This window comes from Cibotium barometz, chromosome 4 (assembly GCF_041138505.1).
Source record: "Cibotium barometz isolate CiBa-2024 chromosome 4, ASM4113850v1, whole genome shotgun sequence".
Classification (NCBI taxonomy): domain Eukaryota; kingdom Viridiplantae; phylum Streptophyta; class Polypodiopsida; order Cyatheales; family Cibotiaceae; genus Cibotium; species Cibotium barometz.
In genome coordinates, this window is record NC_141049.1 from 31,175,111 (window position 1) to 31,195,952 (window position 20,842).

Sequence of the window (20,842 nt, forward strand, 5' to 3'; positions counted from 1 at the left end):
AAGATTACCATATCGACTTCTTGGAATGGAAGGATTATTGTGGAAGTTTCTTTGAGAGTGTATGTTGTTCAAACTAGGTTTGTCATGATTGTGGTTTGGAGTCTGACAGAGGTTAACTATAGAGACAATGATTGATTGTTGCTTGTCACCTCACAATGTTAACACATGCAAGGGTATAACCAATCCTTGAAGATAAACCTAAAAATAGGAAAGACTCAACCCATGGGATGAGACATTATTGCCAATGAGTCAAATACAACCGCTCGGACTGTTTTAGTGCTTCTACAAGTGAACGAAATGCATCTATCTAGGTCCCAAAAACCTCACCTTCCGCATAAACCCATAAGCCAAAAAGATCCATGCAACGGATTCTACGTAATCGAGATCTCATCAGATCTTGACCAAACTGCTAGAAGCACAAGGATTCTATGAAAGAAACCCTCGTATCTAGGTGCTGAGATCAAAGAAACCCATGCCCCAAACCCTCATAAACGCACTCTCAAACGTCAAATCCAAGTGGGTGTGGAGACCTAAAACCATGCCTCTGATGCCAACTCCAAAGCTTAAGCAAGAAGGGAGAGCAATGGCTTTCACTTTGACTCGTGTGCTGACACACTTTCAAAAAACTCAAGAGAGTCCATAGATCCTTGAGTAACAAGAGGACACACCTTCCCTATGTGCAGTGGCCCTACGCATCCTTGTTTCCATTGAAAAAGAGCCACTGATAGTGCCGCACCCCAAAGAAAACCATGCACACTCTTATAACATCGTTAAGAAACCCCAAGGCTCAAAAGGATCACCATGACCCCACGACACCTATGTGTGCTACGCCGCAAGATCAACTTGCCAAATGGAAGGCTATAGTTCAAATGGCACCAGCCACGCTGTGACCATGGTGGCGTCCAAGCTTTCATTGTGGATGGACAAGGGATTCTCTGCCCTCGCTTGTTGAGCATGTGCACGATAGGCATCGAACCCTAAGTCATATATACATATGCAATGTAACCCTCCTTGCTCAAGTAGACAGTCACTATCTTTATGGAGAATGATAAAAGACAAAAAAACCCAAAAACATATCAAGAATTGTACCCAAAAAAACATACATTTGCATCCTATACACACATTTGCACATGCTGATGTGGCACTTGAGTCGAAACGACGATCTTCACAAGTTTGATTGCCCATTGTTGAAAGCAATTTCTTCTATCAAAATACTCTCAAGAAAAGATAATAAATATGAAGTACCAATTAAGGTTAATAATTTTTTTCCAAGCTTTTCAAATTTTGATTACAAACCTCATTAAATAACTATTTAAGCATACTATAAATACAATACAAAAATCCTTCTATATGTATAAAGCACTAGCATGTATCACTTATCAATACTTTTTTGAAAGAATAGTAAGAGTAACTTCTTAGAGTGAGTTTTGAGGTGACTAAATTAGCTTCCTTCGTACAATTAGATTCAAATGAATCAATGTCGGTTTAGATAAATGTGTTGAAAGATGCTTTAACTAATAGTCAAAGGATTTGGGTCTACATGAGAGTAGACTGATGCTAAAATGCTTGTTAGCTAGTTGAATGTAAGAACTTTACTGTTTGTGAGGAGGTTGTATGGATAGCCCCTTGAAGAGTATACAAGTACACAGCTAAAGTTGTAAACAATTGCACTAGGTTGTTAACTATTTGGTCTTGTTCTTAATGAGCTCGTGGGATCCCCAGCAACCCTAACATCCTTCAACCATATCCCCCCCCCCTTGCCAACGAAGTCATTCAATAATTCCCTTTCCTAAGGCAGTATCGTGCTAGAGGAAAAGCATTGTTGATGAAGGTGCCTCAATCTCTATTACATGATAGTGTGAATTGTGTTAAACCATACGCATTTTCTTAAATGGTACTAGACTTGAGCAACGAACAGGATTGCTTTGCTTCTTGCCCTAGGACAGATTAAAAGAAATGGTGACAATTCGGTATAGAGAGAAGACTTGACATCATCAACAGTTACCGACTTTGAAAGCACAAACTCTTCACCATTCTAAAGGTATTTGAGTTACTTGACCTTGAGCGGACCATGGTGCACTGGCAACCGCCACAAAAGTGAAGGAATGTAGATGTATTGTACGTATCATTACTCTTGTGTTCAATATTGGTAACACAACATGAGACTGCTAATGTGACCTAAGTGCGTGCAGAACCTACAGATTCATTTTCTGAACAAGAAGATGAATGCAGAGGAAACGACATCTGAACCTCTTTGGAGGACAATGAAACAGCACCAGTGGAGATAGGTGTAGCTTCATTAAAAGAGCTGGAAAGTAAGCACTCAGACTGAAATTTCCCTTCTCTAGTACTACTCTTACCACAAGGTTTCGACCAGAGCCTCTTGCATTTGAGAAGCTCAAATCCATGCACATAGAAGAAGAGATATATCCAGTTCAAGCTTGGGGGCATGCATTCTCTACAACAAAGGGGAAAAATAATGGGAAACACTCATATAACCAAATGAAAGAATTTACATATATGGCACATACACAAACACAGATCTTTCACTGGCAAAACTAAGCATAACTTACAATTGAAAAGATGATTATACCAAAGGGCTTTTGCTTCCACCAATGTGGTGCGGCGAAGGGAGCTTCGATCGTATGAATGAAAAGTGAGCAGACGAAAGCCATATTGAACTTTAAATTCAAATTGCACATTAATGGAGATAAAAGAACAATATTGTATTGCTAATGTATTACAATAGATAGCCAAGTCTCTCACATGTACAAAGAAGGAAGCTTCAATGGCAAATCTCACACTATTGAGCTCACAATGATAACTAATAAACTGTGCGTGACTGGTAGTGTCTCTATATAGATCTGGAGATGTGGGGTGGTCATGAGTAGACCCCATCGGTTCATGATCATAGTTAATGCCACTGCTCACGATCATAGCCGGTGCTACCATCTGCAATGTTGAATTCGCTCCACCTCCCAACCCACTCAGGCTCATCTTGGAACCGGCAACCTTTCAACAAGGTATCCACTAGTAAGGTCTTCCTACCCCACGTACAAATCAAGATCACAATCTACTCTAGCATGTAACCTACTTGACACTGTGTCAAGTCCTGAGTCGTCTCTACAGTACCTGGTCTTCCAGGCCATGTTTCCATGTGAATACAAGGATGCTGATCACTTGAATTGTTCAACCATGGCTACTTTTTTAGTGGAGGCCATACATTTATGAGCTAGCTGAAACTTGGACATTACAATAATAGTGTGAAGCATTGATATCTAACATTGTATGCACAAAGTAACGCACACAGGATACAAGGACTCAAAAGACTGAAGATAGATAATTGAACAATGATCTTTACACTATCTGGCCTTCTAGGCCACGATCCCATGTGGAAACAAGGATGCTGAGCACTTGAATTGTTCAACCAACGCTACTTCTCATAGTGAAGGCTGTACATATATGAGCTAGCTGAAAATTGGAACACTACAATAAGTGAATTATGATTGAGTGGTTGCGTTACAAGTCTATATATAAATCCCCAAGATCAAATCGACTGTGGCCGACCACTTATGGTCAACTTCATATTCGACAACTTACCTATAATCTAGTTGCACTTTCAAGCCCATTTAGACTCCTTTGGATGTCAATTCAAGCCCAAGAATCAGAAAGCGATGCGCCCCAAGAATATCCCCTTTAGCCCTTAGCCAGATCAAATATGAGAATATCAATCCTCACTTGCACGTATCCAATCTGGCAGAGTATCAAGCTTATCTAGGTTGTCTTTGATAATTTGGTTGTTAAAATTGCAATGATGAGTTGTATTGGTTTGGTTGTGCTTCCTAGAGGTTGAAGTGTGGTTGTTCAGCCTTTATGGGAGGATCACGTGAAGAGTGCTAATGTGTGCTAGTCACCCTAGTTACGGCATGGAGTGTAAAACATGTGAGCATTGAATGCTCTTGGATCTGTATATGTGTACTTGAACCTCTCATTGAAGTATGATTAGTAATGAAAGTGAGTGTTAATTACTCTCAACATCAAGCTAATTTACTTTTAGCTTCCCTTGCTTCCTATAATCCGTGCATGGTATTATGTCCATGCTAGGTGAGGTTTAGATTGCATGATTTTCCGTATCACCCATCCCTCCTCCTTGTCGTTAGGACAAGCTTACTTTTCAGGTTAAGGTAAGATGAGAAAGAGAGAGAGAGAGAGAGGTGATCTTCATGGACCAGTGGCCTTACCCAGCCTTCGAGGACCGATTCGCTGCCGCCAACCCCTTCCGAGCCTAGGACCACATCTGTTCTGCTCTTCACCAGTCCTAAGACAAGCTTACTTTTTTTTTTCTTTCCAGGAAAGAGACTTCTATTAAGTATGAAAAACATACAACAATCACGGCTATAAGCTGGAATAGAATAGAATCACTCCAATATGTAAGGTGATTTCAACCACTGAGGAGCATCATGATGCCATGAGAGAGCCCTTTTTTTTTTCCCCCCTGAGAAAAGATCCTTTCATTAGTTATATAAAAACGCCCGTAGGGATACAAAAGATCCTCTCTGCTCATAAGAAAATAGAGCAGAGAACAAAGCAAGGCAGCCAGGGAGACTCTCCCTAGGTGCTGAAAAATACAAGAATCAGTACAAAGAACTGAGAGGCTATATCATACAATAGGAGGGGGGAAACGCGCTTGTAGTGCCAATGGGGGGACCCCACGTGTAGGGTATAGAAGGGGCCGCTACGCCAAGTGGTGTGAAAGGCCTGGCGCCGCAAGATCGCCTCATCCGAGTCGCCCCGGATGCGGTCGTATTGTCCTTGCAGGGTGTGGATGAAATCCTGCCAGATCCCCCGAACAGTCTCTGCTGGTGGCTCCAATCTCCCCTCCAAGGCCCTGAAACACCAGGCCCTCCAGGTGAACCATGTGGTGAGGCTGCTGAGGAGCTCCCATCGTAGATCCCTCTCCTGTGTCTAGCCGGCGGATGAGAAGTCCGGTGAAGGAACAAGGCGAGGCTGGCCCCTAATGAATCTGATGGCCTGGCTGTCCTGCTCCGTCTCATAGCCCATAGCAGGCCCTGACGAAGTCGACCAAGCAACGGCACCCCACGTATACATCCCCTCTGGAGCAAGGGGGGCCAGAATGCGCAGCATCCACAGCCAAATCTGCTGCTCCTGAGGGCAGTCCCATAGGCAATGTCTCTGTGTCTCCATAGGGTGGCCGCATCGGACGCAGGCCGCCGGAAGACCGTTGTAGACAAGCCAGGTGCCAACTGCAGAACCCCTGTGGGCGACCAGCCCACTGGAAAGTCGAGATCCTGCGTGCGTGTCGACTAGCCCAGAGCCTCTGGTCCAAAAGTCCTCTAGGAACTCCGGTGAGAGTCCCTGAAGCCGCCAGTGCCCCGATGCAGCTGGAGAGACCATCCTCCTTGCCGTCAAAATATGTCCCCCCAACCGAACAATATATTGGAAAAAGGTGATCTCTGTGGCCTCAAGGGATGCATAAGGATCATGCCACTCGTACTCGCCAGGGTCCCACTGGTGGAGCCGGGCCAAGGGGCGCGCTACATATGCCCATATACGCCAATCAGAGTCCACATTTGCAGGGTCTGGGTCAATATGCCACTTTCGAGAAGTGGCGGCCACCACCCGTATCCTCTGAAAGATGCACTCTGCAACCAAAGGAGACTCCACCTCCACTCTCTGAAGTCTGCCCTCATCCTGGATTTCATAGTAGAGGCATCTGCTATCCTCAGTGCAAGCTCTGACAGCAATCAGGATCTCCAACTGAGTAAAGACTCCCATCCACTGTGGGGCCACGGGCTCGAGAGGCGTGAACCACTCCTCTGTGAGTGCCTCCTGAATGTCATCCCTCATAATAAACCCCCCTCTGAAGTGACCCAGCCTCTCCACCTGGATCTCCTCTGGGAGACTGCAGAAGGCCTGCCAGTCTCCAAAACTGCGTGCTGGGCCTGCCGCCAATGGTCCCCAGGCTAGACGAGGCCGAGAACCCAGCATATGACCCTGCTCTGTGCGAGCTGCTGGGCTCCAGATGAGCGGCTGTCTGGCCCACTCCTCATCACAAGAAGGAGGTCTCTGAGAGAGCCCCGGTCTCAGCAGCTCCCAAGCTCTCAGGATGCTCAAGGCAAATCTGTCCTCCCATCCTCTACTAAGGCCTATCCTACTCATCTCTGTGAAGATCCATCGTATCTCTGGTGCCCAAGTGCCCCCTGCTCGGGGAGCTCGAGCCTGCAGCCGCTGCAAAAGAAGCTCTTTCCAAGAATCAGCGCCTGGAAGCAGCCCCCGAACAATAAGATTCCCCAATAAGGCTCTACTTTGATCAACTGCATCTATAATGCCCAAGCTTCCTTGGGCCAACGGAAGTGTAATAACTGCCCAAGCAACCTTTGCCCTGGCTGGCTGACCATCCCGCCCAGACCAAAGAAAGTTCCTGATTAGCCTCTGTACCTGGCTGATACAAGAGCTCGAGAAGATCCAGCAAGACGTAATGTACCACATGGTCGCTAAAAGCACCTGATTTGCCACCACCACCCTCCCAGCCAAGGATAGCCGAGCTGTACTCCAATACAAAAGCTTCTTCCGAATGCTCAGAAGAAGCGGGGCAATCTGCTGCTCAGGTGACAAATCTAGTCCAATCTGGCATCCCAAATATCGCACTGCTGTGCCAGGAGGAATCCATCTAAAACCCGGGTCTGGGCTCCATGCCGGAGTGGGAGCGCTACTGATCCAAAAGGCCACTGTCTTGCGCCAATTGATCAATGCTCCCGAAGCTGCACTAAAAACCTGGAGCGACTGCTCTGCCTGCTGAAGATTGGCCTCTTGGCCATGCAAAAATAAACCCGTGTCATCAACAAACTCAGCATCGAGCAGGTCCTCCCCCGACTGGGAGCTGGAGTCCTCTCAAACCAACCTTCTCTGCCATCAAATACATGCTCATAGCCTCCGCAAAGAAGAGAAAAAGAAACGGGCCGAGAGGACACCCCTGACGGACTGATCTGGTCAACTCAAAACTCGGCCCCCTTCCTCCTGCAATCAACACCTGGCTACGAGCTATGGAATATAGAGCCGCCACCCCTCGAATCCAACCTAGCTCAAAGCCCAGGCGAAGCATAGTGCCCTCTAAGAAACCCCAATCGACTTCGTATGCCTTCTCAAAATCGAGAAGTATCACGACCAAGTCCTCACCAAGAAATCTAGCTCGGGCCATCGCCTCCCAGAAGGTGAAAATGTTGTCAAGGATACTGCGCTCCTTGACGAATCCTGTCTGGGTAGCATGAATCAACTCCCCTAGGAAGGGATGGATCCTCAAACTCAAGGCCTTTGCCAAGACCTTGTAGACAGTATTGAGGATCGTAATAGGCCTCCAATGCCGAATATCATCTGATACTCCCTCCCCCTTGGGGATAAGAAAGATCAAGCCCTCTGTAAAGCTCTGTGGCATCACCCCAGTGTCCAAAACATACTGAAAACCCCTGCGGAGGCCTGGCCCCAAAAGGTCCCAATAGCGCATAAAAAAGGCAGGCGTCAATCCGTCCTTCCTTGGGCAACTATGGCGCGGAAGGACCCTCAAGGCCTCAGCAAGCTCAACCTCTGAGAGAGGCTCACCCAGAACTGTATGCATACGATCTGTGACCCTCCTCTGCACATGGGCCCACACAGTCTGTCTGCAAGCATCCCGAGCCTCAGTGGCTGGCTCCGCTAAGAGCAGGTCTCTATAGAACCCAGTGGCTATGGCTCTGATCTCCTCTGGCTCAGTAGCTACCGAGCCGTCCGACCTCCCAAGCTGGCGGACTCCTGCTCGAGCATGGCGGGGCCCAGTAATCTCAAAAAACTCCCAGTCACTCTATCACCAAGCTGCGTCCACTGAGAGGCCTGGCAACGATAGTAAAACTCATGTCTCTGCTCCTTTGCCTCTCTAACCTCCTGGCGTGCCTGGCTCAGTTGGGATGCCACCCACTCACATGTAGGCTGCTGCTCCTGAAGGCGCTAAAGCGAAGCAAGGCTACGTCTCAGCCGACGCTCCCTCTCGCGGGCCTCTCCCAGCCGTGTCAAGGCTGCAGCGTGCAAAAAAGAGCTGAGCTGGATGAGTCCCTGGGCACACTGGCCTGCTGCATCTTGGTCAGAGCTCTGACTATCATGCCATATCCTCTCAATGTCCTCAGCAAGACTAGGATCTGTATATACCCTCTCTGGGATCCTCAACTGCAAGTTGGTCTCCCGTGCCCTCTCCTCAAGAGTCAAAATAACTGGCGCATGGTCTGAAAAAGAGGTGCCAGCAAGAATGCCAACGGAGCCCCCTCGCTCCCCTAACCTGTCGCCCACATAAAAGCGATCAATTCGTGATAGATTAGTCCCTCCCTGCCGGTGATCCGACCGAGAGAAACTAAGACTGTCGTGAGAGCGGGAGAAGGCCTCATGCTGCCATGCATCAATGATCGATGCCATGAGAGACCTGTGGGACTAGAGGAAAAGAAAATGCCATGGTCTCACTCCTGCATAAATACAACGTGCTTTGCTTGCGCGGAACAAGAGGACCCCTGAATACGAGCCATGAGAGTATGGATGATATCACCCCATATAGTACTAATGCACTGAGACCCAAAAATCTGGACACCCTCAATAGCCTCCATGCATCTAGCTCTCTAGATCTGCAATGTAGTAATACTGGCAACAATCTCCCAACTGGTGTCAATCCTCTGTCTGGGGGGTGTATAATCAGAGTGAGGGACATCCTGCAATAAACCATGCTGGGCAATACCTCTATGAATGAAAATAATAGAGTCTGTACAACTGCCCTCCTAGAAAAGGAGCGGGCCAGCCTGGGAGAGCCAAGCAACTGCTCCCCAAGTCACATACATGGCGCGGCCACACAATTTGCCCATAAGTTGGGCTATAGAACCCCAAATATGATGTGCAGTGCTAGTGTTGCATCCCTGAAAACAATGTTGTATAGCCACACATCTCAGGCACGTAGCGGCTACACCGAAAACTGATCTCCACTGATTGGTGGGGAGACCACCATGTAAAAATAACCAAAAAAATGAGAGATCTGGCTCCTTTTGTATGAATGCCAAAGCCTATGCCAATATCTGCGCTATATCACTGGATAGATACCATAGCTCTCCCAAAGAGACCTGAGAGTAGGAATTCTATGCATGTGTCGAGTAAGGAGAAGCCTGGCATTCCGGACCATGAAACTCAAAAAGGGAAGGCTTTTCAATGGATCGAAGGCATCAATCCACTCCCACTCTCCTGGATGCCACTAAAGATATCTGATAGGACTGCCACCATATAATCACAAACAATAAGAGCCCCGAGTCACTATCTGAGGAGAAGGATCAACAATCCTCACTGGACTAAGCCTAGTATTTGTGATCCCCTCCATGCTACAAATCCTCAATCTCCCTCCAGGCAAGATAGAATAGATGATGCAATCTGTAGCCTCCTGGCGTGGGAGAGCAATGACTTGCAGAGGTATGCCTATCCTCGAAAAGACTACCAACCAACTCAGAGGATAGTCCCCATGAAAGGTTCTAGAGAGCCACTCATGCGGAATAGCTACATCAATCTGATCAATACATATGCGAGAGCCCCTAAGATGATGAATGGATGCAGCTCTCCGATGCACTGGAAGACTCTTAAAGGTCTTCCAAGCAAGAACTGTGTATGCACATCTCTCCCATCCTGACCACTGCATGCAATGAGATGCACCAAGTGGCCCACAGGCCTCATCCTTGATGAACTCGTTCCACATAATAGGTCGTCGGTCAACCTCATCCAAATACCTAGGAAGCATTTGTCGCAACAATGGTCTCATGCTTCTCCATGCTCTGACAATGGCTGCAATAAGAGGGGAAGAAAGTGTCCTGATATCAGCCTCTATGAACCAAAACCGTGTTGGGCATCCAATCTCTCCCAACACGAGGTGTACATTTGGAAATCTGAGACAAGAAAAAATCCTTCCAAGGCTCAGTGCCTGGTAGGAAACCTCTGACCACAAGTTTGCAGAGCAATGCCCTGCATTGAACATCCGGATCAATAATATTCAGCCTCCCCTCTTGTCTAGGCTGAATAACTATGAGCCAAGCTACCCTGGCACGAGTGTTTGTGGTGCCGTCCAAACCCGACCAAAGAAAATTGTAGATCAATCTCCGCAATTGACTAATGCACGCACGAGAGAAGCACCAACAAGAGGCAATAAACCAAGCCGAGGCAAGCAATACCTGATTAGCCACCAAAGCTCTAGAGGATAAATCTAATCTCCTGCAGCTCCAATGAAGAAGCTTCTTCTGGATGCTCATAAGTACCGTAGCAAACTGCTGTGCAGGAGAAATATCAACCCCAACCTGACATCCCAAATATCTAGCAGTGCATCTTCTATTGATCCAAGTAAACCCAAGCTCTTCACCCCCAACAACTCTCGGTGAGTCACTAATCCAAAAGCCAACAGATTTGTGTCAGTTAATGAGTGCCCCTTCAAACATGCGAAAGCTTCGGGGTAGATCGGTAACTCCAATGCTCAGAAATCAGCAATCGTTCACGACGAGAATAACGCACAAAACTGAAAATAGATGTGCAGAAAATACAGAGAGAAAGAGAGGGAGAAGAGGACGCAATATTGGGTCCCGAATATCCTCTGTAGGGCCCCCACCACGAATGGTGTATTTGCTTCTATTAGAATGATGCAAATCAAAAAATAAAAGACTAACTTGACCTGTTTTGGCTGCCCTTGACCTTCAACCTTCACACTTGTGTTAGCTTCTCCCTTGGCTGTCCGGGCCCTTCTCAAGCACCCAGTCTGCCAGCAGCATGTACTCGGGTAGCATTAATTAATGCTCATGACTTTCACAAATAGCAATAAAATGCTGAAAAAGGTTTTTACACTTCAATAAAGTGGCCTGGCCACTTGCGCATGGCTATGGATTGCTCGGCAGCCTGGGTGGGCTGTCCCACACCTGGCTAAGAGGCTATAGAGGGCATGATGCCTTGTCGGTTGCCTGTCCTGAGGCCCTAGAAACTGGCCGACAGCCCTTCCAGCCCATCACATGGCTGGTGGGCACAAAACCGAGGCCCTCCTGGCCCCTTGGGGGTGGTTCTACACCTCCCCCATGCCCACATAAATGATCTTGGGGTAGCCCTATGGGCTGGCCCCATCTCTACATGCCTACACGGAGGTCTGGCATCCAGTATCATACCAGATGAGACTCACAGTGCGGATTGGCACTGCTTCATGTGCAGGACGATGCACACCTTACCTCGGACACATGGAGTAGAACCCTGGCTGACTTGTCTCAGACTAGGCTCACATGGGACTAGTTTTCGACTCCAGGTTCTACACCTTGTTCAAATATGTCTACGTGGCATCCCAGTGCTGGATGCACGTGACATCCCCTTCTGCTTAACTTGATGGAAGCTGCATAGCCTCCAAACAGTCCGTCAATAAAGCCGGATAGTTGTCGAAAAACTCTTTGTCAAGCCATACTGCTTCGTGGGGCCCTCGGTCCTGAAACTTTGTGAGGAACTGTCTTTGTCTTCGTCTTGAGTCATGCTTGAAGCGGTGCAAAAGGATTTGTTCTAGAACCATCACTTCAGCTTCATCAATGATATCTTGTTCTACTTCATCTTTCAATTCTGAAGGGATCGGACCTGCATACGGTTTTAACCAACTGACATGAAACACACCGTGCATAGTCCAGCTCGGAGGTAGCTTCAACTTCATTGAAACCTCGTTAATCTTTCTTTGGATGGAAAAAGGTCCGAAGCTCTTGAATGACAACTTAAGGCATCGCTTGCCCACCTGTTTCAACCTTTGCTTCATGATCCAAAGATAAACCCAATCACCTTCCGAAAACTTCATACCCATTCGGTCCTTGTTGGCCTATCGAGTGTAGGCCTCCTGTGATTTAGCCAACCTGTCTTTTATTGTCTCCAAAATCTCTTGGTAAGACTCCGTCAATCTGTTCGCTTCAGGTACTGAAGACGAGGTTCTGGTCAATAGCGACTAGAATGTTCTTTCAAACGTTGCTTCATATGGAGTCTTGCCAATAGCTGAAGAAAAGGAATCATTCAAAACAGCTTGAACTAAAGGCAAATACGATTCCCACTTACCTTGCTGATTGTGTGGACATAACACTTTAGCACATCAAAGGCCAATTGGTTGTAGATTTCTGTCTGGCCATCAGTTTGTGGGTGAAATGCTTTGGAAAAATTCAATTTAGTACCAAAGTTATCAAAGAATGCCCTCCAAAAATGACTGGTAAACTTGGCATCTCGGTCTGACACTATGGTCCTAGGGATCCCGCCCAAGGTTATTAGAGGCGTTAGAGGCGTTTGGTACGAGGCGGGTATGGTACGTGCCTCGAAAGACTCGTATCTTTTAAAGACGTTAGAAGCGTGTTAGAGGCGTGTTAGAGGCGTCTGTTATATATATACATAAATATATATATAGATAGATAGATATATAGATAGATATAATATGTATAGTGAAAGTTGAGAGAGAGAGAGAGAGAGAGACTAGAGTGTGTATGTATTGAGCCTTGAGGGAGGGAGAGAGAGGGTGTGTATGAAAGAGGGAGAGAGAGTGTGTGTGTGAGAAAGAAAGCTGTATTAAACGTCTGCAAAAGGCCAAAATGACCTATGAGACCAAAATAGTCCATTCTCATCATCTGGATACATCATCAAGATTCAAGGGTACAAAGTAAAATGAAATGAACTGAAATGAACCGGTAGAGTATAGAGAGAGCTCCAAAAGTGGGTATAAAAACATCATCATCCTACTGTGTTTGAAGTTTGAACTTTGAACTTTGGGTCTTGAGAAAGGCTTAAGGGAGGGAGGGAGAGAATGAGGGAAAAATGAAATGAAATGAAATGAAATGAAATGATATATTAACGTCTTCAAAAGGCCAAAATGACCTATGAGACCAAAAAGGTTACAACAATTGGTGGATCTGATACAATGTCTGTGTAAGAAAAGCTAAAAACAACTAACTGAAACTGAAATAACTGTGAGGAAAAGTACGGTACTAGGAGCTCCTAATGGATAACATCTGGGAGGAAAACTCCAGCAACAAAGGTAAGCATCATACACATCACTATCCAAAGATGTCTCTCATCGGTCGATGGCGGATATCCTCAATGTCCTCCATGGTGAGTACTCTGACTGGACGTCTCCCATGCCGTGCTAGTATGGTCCTGATCCTCTGATGTAGTCTCTGCCGGTGTCGAGTTGGGCCTCTCATCTTAGGGCGCTTGGACCGCCCCAGCTCTATAGCCCGATCAATCATTGTACCTCTAGTGCGGCTATACTCTGGGGCTAGCTGCAATGCCTACTGGCCTGACTGCTCAATCTCTGGTCGAAAGAAGTCTGTAATCTGCCTCTGTAGGTGTCTCTCCCTCTCTGATCCCGTCCCTCTCAAGAGACCCTCTCTATGTCTACGAAGCTCCAGCAAGTATAATCCGAGGCATCTCTGATCCTAGTATCTCATGACTCTAGAAAGTGGTCTGAAACCCTCTCTAAACAGGTAGTGAAAACGGCCTCGTATCTCATAATATACTGGACAGTGACATATGTAATGTAACTCTGTCTTTGGCTCCATATGGCACAGCTGACAAATCCTGGCCTCAGCTGGTACTCCTCTGAATCTGCCAGTCTCAATCTCTAGCTGGTGTGAGGATGTGCGCATCTGACCAATAGCACACCGTACCCCATGAGAAAGATGAGTATCCATGTAGCTGGGTCTAATCACAAACCCATCCTGCGTGAGCTGGAGAAGATGATCTCTATAGAAAGCCATCTTCGTACCAAGCTCATGTGTCGGCTGTATCCATGTCCTCCTAGTGTCCAGCTGAATCAAGTCTTGCCTGATAAGTCTTGGAGAGAGAGTGTGTGTGAGAGGGGCTGCCTTGGGCCCTTAAACATCATCATCATCCTACTGTGTTTGAAGTTTGAACTTTGAACTTTGGGTCTTGAGAAAGGCTTAAGGGAGGGAGGGAGAGAATGAGGGAGAGAGTGTGTGTGAGAGGGGCTGCCTTGGGCCCTTAAAGCCCCCGTCTAAAGACTCAAACCAGCAATTTATTATTATTATTACTTTTTGGACGCCTCGATCAAGCAGTCGTACGCGTCGAACGCCTCGTACGCCTTGAACTGTTAGAGGCATGCCTCGTAACAACTATATGATTCCGCCAATCGGGCACCAATGTCGAATGAGCAAATGGGCAATATCTTTGGCGGTCACATTGGTCCTGCATGGAATAAGCATAACAAATTTGCTAAATCTATCAACTATAGTCAAGCACTGAGTATTAAGCTTACCTGGACTGGGAGGCAAATTCATGACAAAATCCATCGATATATCTTGGAAGGGTCCCTCAGGGATTGGTAAGGGCTGTAACAACCCTATCTTCTTCCCACGAGGAGCTTTCACCTTTTGACAAATATCACATTGTTGCACATATGCAAATACATCTCACCTCATCTTTGGCCAAAAATATTGCCGTTCTAACTTCTCCAAAGTCGAATTCATGCCCTGATGACCAACAGTAATGGCGTCATGGGCGTCATGGAGGAGAGCTGCCCTGAACGACTTCATGACACGCAGTCAGTCTTTGTAGACAAGCCAACCATCGCGTATCAAAAAGTGGAATGGTCCTGTGGCATCCAATGCCTGTTCCCACTGTGTATTGAATTCCTCGAAATCCGATACGTATGCTTCATGTCGTCTAGTCCCATACCAACAAGGTCGAGTCTAGTGGTATGAATCAAAGTCACCTGTCCCTTCCGGTTCAAAGCATCGACCACCACTGGATTGGCCTTTCCTGGAAGGTACTCAATTATACCACCAAATTGCTGGAATATCTGGCTCAAGCGGTGCTGTCGGTCACTCCACTATGCACTTGGGATTATCTGAATCCAGCATAATGCCTGATGGTCAGTGCGAACTTCAAAGTCACGGCCATAAAGGAAATGTTTTCAATGTTTCAAGGCCTGAATAACTGCAAGGAGTTCCCGATCGTAGACCGAGTAATTCTTTTCCGCGGGCAGTAACTTACAAGACATGTAAGCTACTGGATGGCCATTCTATTGTAATACACCGCCAATTGCGATGTTACTCGCATCGGTGATCACTTGTCCCACGAGGCAAGTGCTAGACAAGGCGCTTCTGACAAAGCCACCTTGAGACTCTTGAATGCCTCCAACGCTCGTGGAGTCATTCAAATCTGTTGCCTTTTAGTTTTGACACCCTTTAGCAGTTCGGTGAGATCCGCCGAGAGGTCAGAAAACTTGTCTATGTGGGTGGAGTATGCCTAGCATATACCCACAAAGGATCTGATGTCATAAGCAGTTTGTGGTACTTCCTAATTGACAATCTCGGCCACCTTGGCCGGATCAAGTCGAATGTCTTCTGCACTAATTATCTATCCAAGGTAATGAACCTCGAACAAATAAAATTCCAGCTTCTTCTCATTGTCGTAGAGCTCGTTGTTTTCCAACAACTTTAGGACTTTCTCCACATCAATGTCATGTTGCTCACGACCCTCACCGCAGAGCAGAAGACCCCTGATGGCCCGCTCACAGATGCGGCTCGGCAAGCAGCCTCCAGGACACCTGCTCAGCCCACAGGGACCTCTGCTTGGCAGCCTGGACAGGGGCGCTGTAGAGGGAGACAGCCACAGCAGCATGCCCAGAGACTGACGCAGTAGCAGACACAGCCTCAGCATCATTGGGTTCCAGTGAGGAACAGCTTTGCTCCCCTCCAGGAGGAGACCCCAGCGCAGACTGAGGATCAAGAGATGCCAACATCCCCCCCTTCTCCTCCACCCCCCCGCCTCGCTTCCACCCTCGCCTCCTCCCATTCCTGCTCCCGCTTTTTCAGCGTCTCCTTCCCCACCCCCTTCTCCCCCCCTCCTCCCCCTCCGCTCGCCTCAGCTCCCCGGGAGGCACTGGCAGTACCCTGGCGCTCACCTGCAATCTGGCGGGCACTGAGCACCGACCTTGCTCGTGCACCGCAGAGGAGACCTACCATGCCGATTCGTGCTTCACGTACATCCTCTATCCGCAGTCGGCTCAGTAGTCTCAACACTAGACAGCGCTTGGAGGCTTTCGACTACTCCTTTACACGCCTTTTTGGAGCGGAGGGCCCCCGTGAGCCAGCACCCATCAGAGTTCATGTGGTGATACCTCTGGCCCGAGGGGAGGAGGCACTTGATTCAGCGGTGGCCTTCTCCTTCCCTCTTTGCGGCACTAGCGACCGGGAGTGGACTCTGGATCTCGCTCTTAGTATTTTGCAGACACACGCAGTTGAGTTTTCTCACCATGTGAGCGATTTGGAGATGACAGACGTGATAGGCCGACTCTGGAAGTTGGCACATTTCTTTGATACCGGGAGTGCGGATGCCTCCGGGAATCGACACTTGGTGGTTCGCATAGTGGTAGACCTAGCGCGAAACCCTAGCTATGTATGCATACATGAGGTTTCTCTCTCCGAGCGGGAGGCACTCGCTATGGGACACATCCACTCGCGCCTGGTCCGAGACTCGTGCAGCACACCGGGTGGGCACATTCGTAGCCGCTCGGATGGGGATTACTCTCCATCCAAGCCGCTTGCGAAGGCCCGCCGTATGGCTGAGACAGCCTCCACCTCACCAGGTCATCCATGAGGATCATCTCATGGAATGTACAGGGCCTTGGCGGCGCACACTATGTACGCTATTGTGGTTGTTTGAGGCAAGAGCTTCAGAGATGCCTGGTTGGGGGCAATATTGATATTCTGATGATGCAAGAGCACCATTTGAGTGAGAGTAGGATTCGGAGATATGGTTCGGTGATGCCTGGTAGATGAGACACATTTTGGTCTGAAGGTTTTGGCCCCTTGGGTAGGCAGGGAGGAGTATGTATGGTCATTGCGGATGTATGGCGGCGGCAGGCCATTGTGGATCGCGGGGTCATTGTGCGTGGTAGAGCGCAGTATGTTATTCTGAGGATGCACGATGAGCATTTTGCTGTGCTCAATATCTATGCGTCCAATCATGCTAGTGCAAGAGCAGAGTTCTGGACCCTTGTTACAAATGCATTGCCCGAGGCCGCACATTGGTGTGTCGGGGGAGACTTCAACATGCTTGAGGACCTGGCCGATAGGGTGGGAGGCAGTCATGTTACAATACACGGCACGGAGCTTGCAGCTTGGGAGCGATTTTGTATGACACTGCGGATCACTGATGCATGGCAGCATGAGGCTTTCTCCCGTTCTCAGGACAGTCTTGGTTTTTCTCGGTTGGATCGCCGCCGGCAGGGATGTGGGCGACAGGTTCGGGGAGCGTGGTGGCTCCGTTGGCATTCTTGCTGGCACCTCTTTTTCAGACCATGCGCCAGTTATTTTGACACTTGAGGAGGGGACACGGGAGACCAGCTTGCAGTTGAGGATCCCAGAAAGGATACTTATAGACCCCCGTCTTTTTGAGGACATTGAGAGGATATGGCATAATAGCCAGAGCTTTGACCTGGATGCAGCAGGCCAGTGTGCCCAGGGAGTCATCGAGCTCAGCTCTTTTTTGCACGCTACAGCCTTGACACGGTTGGGAGAGACGAGAGCGGGAGCGTCGCTTGAGACGTAGCCTTGCTTCGCTCCAGCGTCTTCAGGAGTAGCAGCCTACATGTGAGTGGGTGGCATCCCAACTTAGCCAGGCACGGCAGGAGGTTAGAGAGGCAGAGGAGCAGCGACACGAGTTCTACTATCATCGCCAGGCCTCTTAGTGGACGCAGCTTGGTGATAGAGTGATTGGGGAGTTTTTTGAAATCAACGGACCCGGCCAAGCTCGAGCAGGAGTACGCTAGCTTAGGAGGCAGGACGGATCGTTAGCCATTGAGCCCCGGGAGATTAGAGCTATTGCCACTGAGTTCTATAGAAACCTGCTTTCAGCGGAGCCAGCCACCCACGGCGGAGGCACGTGATGGTTGCAGACAGACTGTGTGGGCCCATGTGCAGAGGAGGGTCACAGATCGTATGCGCACAGTTTTGGGTGAGCCCCTTTCAGAGGATGAGCTTGTTGAGGCTTTGAGGGTCCTTCCGCGTCATAGTTGCCCTGGGGAGGACAGATTGACGCCTGCCTTTTTTATGCGCTATTGGGACCTTTTGGGGCCAAGCCTCCGCAAGGGTTTTAGTATGTTTTTGACACTGGGGTGATGCCACAGAGTTTTTCAAAGGGCTTGATCTTTCTTATCCCCAAGGGGGAGGGAGTGTCAGATGATATTCGGCATTGGAGGCCTATTATGATCCTCAATATTGTCTACAAGGTCCTAGCAAAGGCCTTGAGTTTGAGGATCCAACCCTTCCTTGGGGATTTGATTCACGTACCCAGACAGGATTCGTCAAGGAGCGCAGTAGATTTCTCGGTGAGGACTTGGTCGTTATGCTTCTCGATTTTGAGAAGGCATACGATAGAGTCGATTGGGGTTTTCTAGAGGGCACTATGCTTTGCCTGGGTTTTGAGCAAGACTAGATTCGAGGAGTGGCGGCTCTATATTCCACAGCTCGTAGCTAAGTGTTGATGGCAGGAGGACGGGGGCCGAGTTTTGAGTTGACCAGATCAGTCCATCAGGGATGCCATCTCGCCCCAATCCTTTTTCTTTTCTTTGCAGAGGCTATGAGCATGTATCTGACAGCAGAGGAGGTTGGTTTGAGAGGACTCCAGCTTCTAGTCCGGGGAGAGGACCTGCTCGATTCTGAGCTTGCTGATGACACGGGATTGTTTCTGCATGGCCAGGAGGCCAATCTATAGAGGGCAGAGCAGTCGCTACAGGTTTTTGGTGTGGCTTCGGGAGCATTGATCAATTGGCGCAAGACAGTGGCTTTTTGGATCAGTAGCGCTCCCGCTCCGGCATGTAGCCTAGACCCGGGTTTTAGATGGATTCCTCCTGGCACAGCAGTGCGGTGTCTGCGATGCCAGATTGGACTTGATTTGTCACCTGAGCAGCAGATCGCCCCGCTTCTTCTGAGCATTCGGAAGAAGCTCTTATATTGGAGTACAGCTCGGCTATCCTTGGTTGGGAGGGTGGTGGTGACAAATCAGGTGCTTTTAGCGACTATGTGGTATATCACGTTGTCACGCGCATTTTGGAAAACTTTTGTACTTATTGTATATATGTGTGCATAAGCTGATGAAGGTGTGATGTAGATAGTGTTGAGGATCTGCTGTGGGAGGACACCCTGAAGGTGTCCATGATTTGTTTGAAGAGTATATAGGTATGGATGATGGTGAGCTATTTGGTGCTCAGGAGGATGCTGAAAAATACATGGGAGATAATCAAATTTGGAATGCCATGAGCAGGTTGGAGAATAAAGAGTTTGTGGATGTTGACCAAGAGATGCAGCTAGTTGCGGAGGAAAAAGCACAGTTGTAGTTTGAAAGCAGGCTGCAGGATGTTCATCCGGGCAGTAGAATCAGTGCAACTAAGTGATTTTGCAGCATTTTACTGTTCCCTTTTAATCCAGGAGGGTTGTATGTGAAGGGCAGAACAAATCCCTCACAAACACAATGTAAAGGCAAAAGGATGGTGATGCATGGTTAATTCAGAATGGTGAAAAAGGCTCGTGTGGCAACTAAAAGAAAAAAAAAAATGCTGGTCTGCAGTCCAAAATAGAAGGTACATAGTGATCACAAGGAGATAGGGAGGAGCAAAATTCTAGAAAGAAAGTGAAGGCGGCATCGACTGGGGAAACGAGCGCAGTTCGGGCTGCCACAAAAAAGGAAAGAAGTGGACGCCTATACGGGGGAGCTGCTGCAGATTTGATTTCATATACATACAGGTAAGTTAGAGTACACAGGGTTTTTTTTTTTTTGAAATGCGCAGCGATGGCCAGCGCAGTATGTGAATAGCAGTATGCGAATAGCAGCTTGTGAATCGCAGCTCATGGAAACAAGAAAAGGGAGGGTTGAATGCCAGAGGATTGACCATGGTATATTCCAAGGTTCTCAGTGCAGCTCCTCTGTTAAATACATGATCCGGTTTGTTTTCTTCTCTGACAGTAGCTACTGAAGATGGGTCTTTGAAGAGCTATGGTTAGGATCTATCTGTGGGAGTTCTTTGAGTTTTTCATGGTGTTTCTTCTTGTCTGAATTTTTTCCCATGTCTTATGGTTGAGACACTACAATAATTTTGTATATGAAGAAGACAGAGAGGGGCTTGTGTCAATCGTGTCAATTTTCTTCTTTGATGTTTGGCTATGCTATGTGTGGTATCTTTGCATGGTGATGTAATCTGAGGGTTAGAGAGAGTGTATGGTACCCAAAGGAAAAGATTTGTGTCTGTAAAGGTTTTGAAAGTGGAATTCTGCATCAAAATGCTGAGGTAGAAGTCAATTTATATAAGCCAGGAGAGAAATAGAGAAGTGTTAACACACAGCAACATCTCCTCCTCGTCAATCTTGCTGCAGTTTGTGGCAGCTTTAGTATAATTCCGTGTAGTGGGCACTATCTCCATATGTATACAAATTATAAGGGATATGTTCGGAGTTAATGATTTGAGGTATTGATTTGCTGAAGAGGTAGCTCTTGTCTTCAAGTGCATTGGTAGACATGTGTCATAATTCCATGCCAAGACAGATGCTTTCTGGATGTATGGAGTGATTTTACAGGCGGGTGTGTCCTAGTAAACTCCCATGAGATCATGTCTTTGAATCCTCATGGTTCATGGAGGATTGTGTGTTGTGATTTGTGGAGCTGATCTTGTATCTTGAGCACTTTTGGGAGACCTTGCTATAGAGGTGTTTTGTTTTCTTGCCATCCCAACAGTGTTTTGGTGCCCCCACTGAGGAACGCTTTCAAGTGACCTTGG

At 47.7% G+C, this 20,842-nt stretch overlaps 1 protein-coding gene across 4 annotated transcripts in view; it reads right to left on the reverse strand.

The window, feature by feature from the left end:
* Nucleotides 1-2,001: 2,001 nt before the first annotated feature.
* The window catches only part of LIG6 (DNA LIGASE 6), a 235,071-nt gene continuing 216,230 nt past the window's right edge, over nucleotides 2,002-20,842 (reverse strand). For 2 of the 4 annotated variants that reach the window (XR_015264265.1, XM_086787873.1), the window contains exon 20: nucleotides 2,708-3,012. Coding sequence is in view for 2 of the 4 variants with exons in the window: in XM_086787873.1 (XP_086643999.1) it covers nucleotides 2,915-3,012 (98 nt within the window). In the remaining 2 variants the exon portion in view is untranslated. Of the gene's footprint in view, nucleotides 2,459-2,707; nucleotides 3,013-3,132; nucleotides 3,237-20,842 lie in introns of those variants that run through there. The other 2 variants (XR_015264262.1, XM_086787878.1) reach the window with 2 other exon arrangements.